At 44.1% G+C, this 5,032-nt stretch overlaps 1 protein-coding gene across 3 annotated transcripts in view; it reads right to left on the reverse strand.

Annotated features, from left to right (window-relative positions):
• Window positions 1-1,720: 1,720 nt before the first annotated feature.
• Window positions 1,721-5,032, reverse strand: part of RDX (radixin) — a 52,371-nt gene continuing 49,059 nt past the window's right edge. For all 3 annotated transcript variants that reach the window (XM_015429492.1, XM_015429491.1, XM_015429493.1), the window contains one exon: window positions 1,721-3,875. In XM_015429492.1, the coding sequence (XP_015284978.1) occupies window positions 3,711-3,875 (165 nt within the window). In that variant the 3' untranslated portion in view covers window positions 1,721-3,710. The remainder of the gene's footprint in view (window positions 3,876-5,032) is intronic.

Raw genomic sequence — 5,032 nt, forward strand, 5'->3', positions numbered from 1 at the left:
AACAATCCAGCCACTCCGTGTTCCTTTATTGATGTGACTGAACACAGTGACAAAGCCAAAATCACAAGTATCTGTCTCTGAACTAATGGAAACCTTTCATTTGAGCAGCCATCATTTGTTTTGACTATCACATGTCACATGCTCCTCTGACTGGAAGAAGCTGAAAATCTGTATATTCCTGCACTGGTAACACAGGTGAGGACAAACTTCAAAATAGCTACACCATAAAGCATTTTAAGTATTCTGGATTGTACAGGGACAGGCAGAAAATAGCTCTGAAGTAATGAATATGGTTAATTTAAACAAACATGCTTCTTAAGCCAATGGGCTGCATCCAACCCACGCCCCCTTTCATGAGCAGAAAGCCCTCCCACTTATCATTCCAGGTTGTCAGTAACTTCCATAAATTCATCCTGTAGCTGAAAAAGAGAAGGTGGGAAAGAAGAAGAAAAGGAATTTCAAAGCAGCTTACAATTGCCTTCCCTTCCTCTCCCCACAACAGGCACCTTGTGAGGTAGAAGAAGAAGAAGAAGAGATTGGATTTATACCCCACCCTTCACTTGGGAGTCTCAGAGCGGCTTACAAACTCCTTTCCCTTCCCCTCCCCACAACAGACACCCTGTGAGGTGGGTGGGGCTGAGAGAACTCTGACAGAAACTGCTCTTTTTCAAGGACAGCTGTGCCAGAGCTTGTGACTGACCCAAGGTCACATCAGCAGGTGCAAGTGGAGGAGTGGGGAATCAAACCCGGTGCTCCCAGATTAGAGTCCGCACACTTAACCACTACACCAAACTGGCTCCCAGGTAGGTGGGGCTGAGACAGCTCCGAGAGAACCGTGACTGGCCCAAAGTCACCCAGCAGGTTTCATGGAGAGGAGTGCAGAATCAAACCCGACTTTCCAGATTAGAGTCCGCCACTCTTAACCACTACACCACGCTGGCTCACTACCCCGGAGTTTTGCTCTCGGTTGTCAGGATCCTGACTTTTGCGCTATCTCCACACACACCTACCCAGTGAGCATAAGCAAGATGGATGAAACCTATTTACCAAGCATGTGGTAAAAAAAGGGCAGACTCAAACAGTGTCATGCATCTGATTCCTGGCCATGCCATCGCAAGAAGAATCGGAAAGGGCTCAGACGTGCACCAGCGTCAGCAATTTTAGTGCACATTTCCCCCCCCCCCCTTGCCCTGGAACCCCGCCCTCGCGAGCAAACTGTGCTCCAATTATTTTTAGTGCGTTTGGAACATTTTTCATCAACAAATGTAGGTTTTCACAATGTAACTAAACAATGCTATCAGGAGAAAAGCGGATTAAATAACAACAGTGGACCTCAGAAGAATGAACTGTATTCTCTTTATTGTTAGCCAATTAATGTTATCCAAAATAATAGATGTTATTAACTGTAACTTGATTTTTACAACACAAAAACATGATGCTAATCGGGGGGGAGGAGAGGGAGGGAAGTTTGTTGCAAAATTACTTCATCAAGTATTTTCTCGATGTCTCTGCACCATCAAGTGTTCCCCCAACAGCTGGTGATGGACCATTATCGCCACTTTGTCCACTATGAAAAAACCTTGTTACAGATCTTTATTATTCCCAACTGCTTAGAAAAATTCACACAGCTTTTATAAATGGATTATTTCCATTTCAGTTCTAGCCTATACACTGTAGATTATGAACAGCAAATCTAACTGGTATCTCCCACCCACCCCAGATAGACTGGTGTTATCAATGCATGTGCACACGTTTCAAGGAATAATCGGGAAATACTAGCGCAGCATCGCACCTGGTATGGCAAAATTTTCTAACACTTTGGAAATTCAGGTCTCGTGGTTCAGGCCTCATGAAAACCTGCAATACGTAAGACCCACGTTCCAACTACTAGAAGCAGAAAACACTAAAGAGGAAACCAAGCAGTGTTTTGAATATGTGCACAGCGTTTGTGGCCCAGTCTATTCAAGGTTAGCCAGCTACCTTTCCCCACAAAATCCAGAACGCTTGTGTCAGTGTGTGTGTATATATATATTCCCGCTCTCATGATGTTCTCCCATACAGAACTTCCTTAAATTCAGTGACCCCCCCAAAAAAAAAAAACTCTCAATAGAACTGTTTATAAGAAACCTGTGCATGAAAATTTAATAAAATGGCAATTTTAATAGGTAAGTGTAAATTTTTGAGTGCATAATACCAAACGAAAGGTAGCTGAACCATCCCTCAGAGAAAGCAAGGCTTCTTTCTCCCAACTGCTAGTTCAAGATCTGTTAGGTAAGTAAATACATAATTTGACTTCTACAAAAAATGTAAAAACCCAAGGTGTCAGCTTTTTTTTTTATTAGTCATTTCAAGGAGAACTAGATGAGACAGGGGACTCATCGGCTGTAATGCACATTCAATGCTGGTTGAGTGCGTGTTGAGCGTCAGCAAAGTTTGTTCATACACCTCTTTTGCTCTTGTTTTGCCACAGTCTCAGGAAAAGGCAGAGCACTGTATATGCTGTTCCCTTGCACCTTCCGAGTTATCAGAAAGGGAACAGGAAGAACATGATGTACAAAGTGGCCCTAAAAACAAATGTAAGGCAGCACTGTTTCATGCACCACCTCCATCAGCAAATGAGCCTCCAAACAATGGTAGTCTAAGTAGAAGGGAATCTAGAAAATAGGTTCAAATCCAACCATTTCACACCCTCTCATTGGATGGTATACCAGTGACTGATTACATTTTTTTTTAAAAAAAATGTAAAATATACAATGCACAGTTTTTACTCAACAAAAAGGCAGCTGAACATTGTTTGAAAGCTATAAATCTATGCTCTAGCCAAAAAAAAAAAAGGTGCCAAGATTTCTGTAACATTTAGCTAGGGAGGAACCCAGGTTAACACAGTCAGCCTTTCAGTATGGTGTTTGAAGGACCGGTCATCATGTATATAGAGTGAGGTAGGATTCTGTCCCCTCCTTGGGACTGATGTTTTCATATGCTCCCTTGCCAGAAAGGTCCAGGTTTTCCACCTTGCAATTCACTGGGCTAACAGAATGCAAAGTGGGGCACTTAACTGCTCCCGACTTTTATCTTGGGTAACTGAAGATGCCAGTAAAAGCAGACCTGTAAGCAGGAGACATTCTACAGATAACGTTCCATTTCTTTATTTTAAAAAAGAGAGAGAGACTGAGAGAATGGTGGAACGGCTACCTGCCACCTAGACCTTTGTGAACAAATAGGCAAAGAAAACCATCTATGATGACAGGGCGTGAAACACCAAAGAATTCCACTCTAGAGGTGGGGGGGAAAACCTCTGAAAAATACGCAATAAATTCAGCAACGTCAAACTCCTTGCAAATGTGCTAAGCCGAAGAGACCATTCCAAAGTGCACCCATGCCAAAACCACGGCCAGTGAGAAGTTGAAAGCCGGTGTCTTCTCAAATGATCAATGCTTAGGGTAACAGCCTGAGACTGTGCTACTCTTTTAGAGGAGAAAGGATAAAACAAAGGATATGAGATCATGGAAACTGCTACCACAACCCCACAAAGAGCCAGAGATGACAGGGCTGCCTTAATGTTGAATGACTCATGAAATGCTGCTTAACCACAAACTGGTATAAGTGCTTTGGCAAGGTGGGGTGTGTTCCTCTCATGAGTGGAAAAGGCCTTGTGTTTCTCTGCTGGTGGTTCAAGCTTAATGAAGAACATATATGCAAAATAACAGCTCTCACATTGCTTCAAATTCATCAATGCGTTGCTTTGTATTGCCTTGTCTGATCTGTCGGAGAGTCTTGTATTTATCGCGGCCTGCTTTGACATTTTCAGCGTGAAGGACATCGTTCTGAGTTTTCTTGGTTTCGTCCCTTGCTTGGGCCAACTCAGAACTCAGGGCCTGTTGAACAAAAGCCGGGAGTTTAGTCTTCAGGAGACACTTCATATGGTATAAGAAGCTTGTCCAGCCTAACTCAGCCCTGTGCCTTAGTCCCCCAACCAAACAGCCTGGACATGTACACAGGGGAAGGAGACTGCACTAAGATCAGAATTCATTTTTTAAAAAATAGCCAATTCTGATTCAGTCCATTCTAGTATTGTCACTATCTGAATTACAAGCATGCCGGCTATGATCCAGAGCTCATGTAACATCTTGCACACATATAGGCAGGGTTTCCCCTTCCGTCTATATTCCTGATGGCATTTTGTGGGCAACTTATCTGTCAGCATCAGGAGGTGGGTTTTTTTTGGGGGGCGGGGGCAGAAAGAGACACCTCAGAAGCTGAGCTATGCATGCAGAGCTTGCTGTGCAACCCTTTGAATTGTGGCCCTGGGTCACAAATACTAACATGGAAGCCAAAGGATATTAAACCAAGCAGGCACACAGGCCCATCTCTACACAATCATAAGAATATTTTCTACCTGCCAACCGGGGGGTGCAAGGTTAATGGGGAAACCGTACAACTTTAAACATTACCGTTATAAAATTCTATACACTTCCTATCAATACCTCCAACAGAAAAGAGCCTGCTGACAATAAAAAGGCCTCTTGAAAGCAGGGAACCATTTCAAGTATGAAGCTCAAGGGCCTTGCTTTAATAACACACAATGGTTTGGATTCAATCTGCCATGAATGGAATGAATTCACAGAAGCACATCTTTTCTTTTCTTTTTTTGTGAGAGGGGTGTGTGTGTTTGAGAGAGACTTCTGGCAATCCCCAGCGAGGCTTGGCCGTTTCAGAGAGGTGGCTTGCTACTGACTTCCTCTGCATCCCAGCCCTGGTATTCCTTTAAAGAACTTGCCAGGGTCGGCCCTTCTTAGCTTCCGATATCTGACAAAGATTGGACTTGCCTGGGCTATCCGGGTCAGGGCAACAGAAGCACATCTTTTCCACTTTCCCCTCGTGCTCTCCCTGCACACACACACCCCCAAACCAACCTTGAGGGGGTCCAGGGACCCTGCAGAACAGCACACCACTTAACTCATAGGAGTGAGGGAGTGGGGGGGCAACCCCAACCATTTCCTCCATGTTGCCACAATCCCTGGGCTGCGTGGAA

This window comes from Gekko japonicus, unplaced genomic scaffold (genome assembly GCF_001447785.1).
Source record: "Gekko japonicus isolate JY-2015 unplaced genomic scaffold, Gekko_japonicus_V1.1 scaffold237, whole genome shotgun sequence".
NCBI classification, from domain to species: domain Eukaryota; kingdom Metazoa; phylum Chordata; class Lepidosauria; order Squamata; family Gekkonidae; genus Gekko; species Gekko japonicus.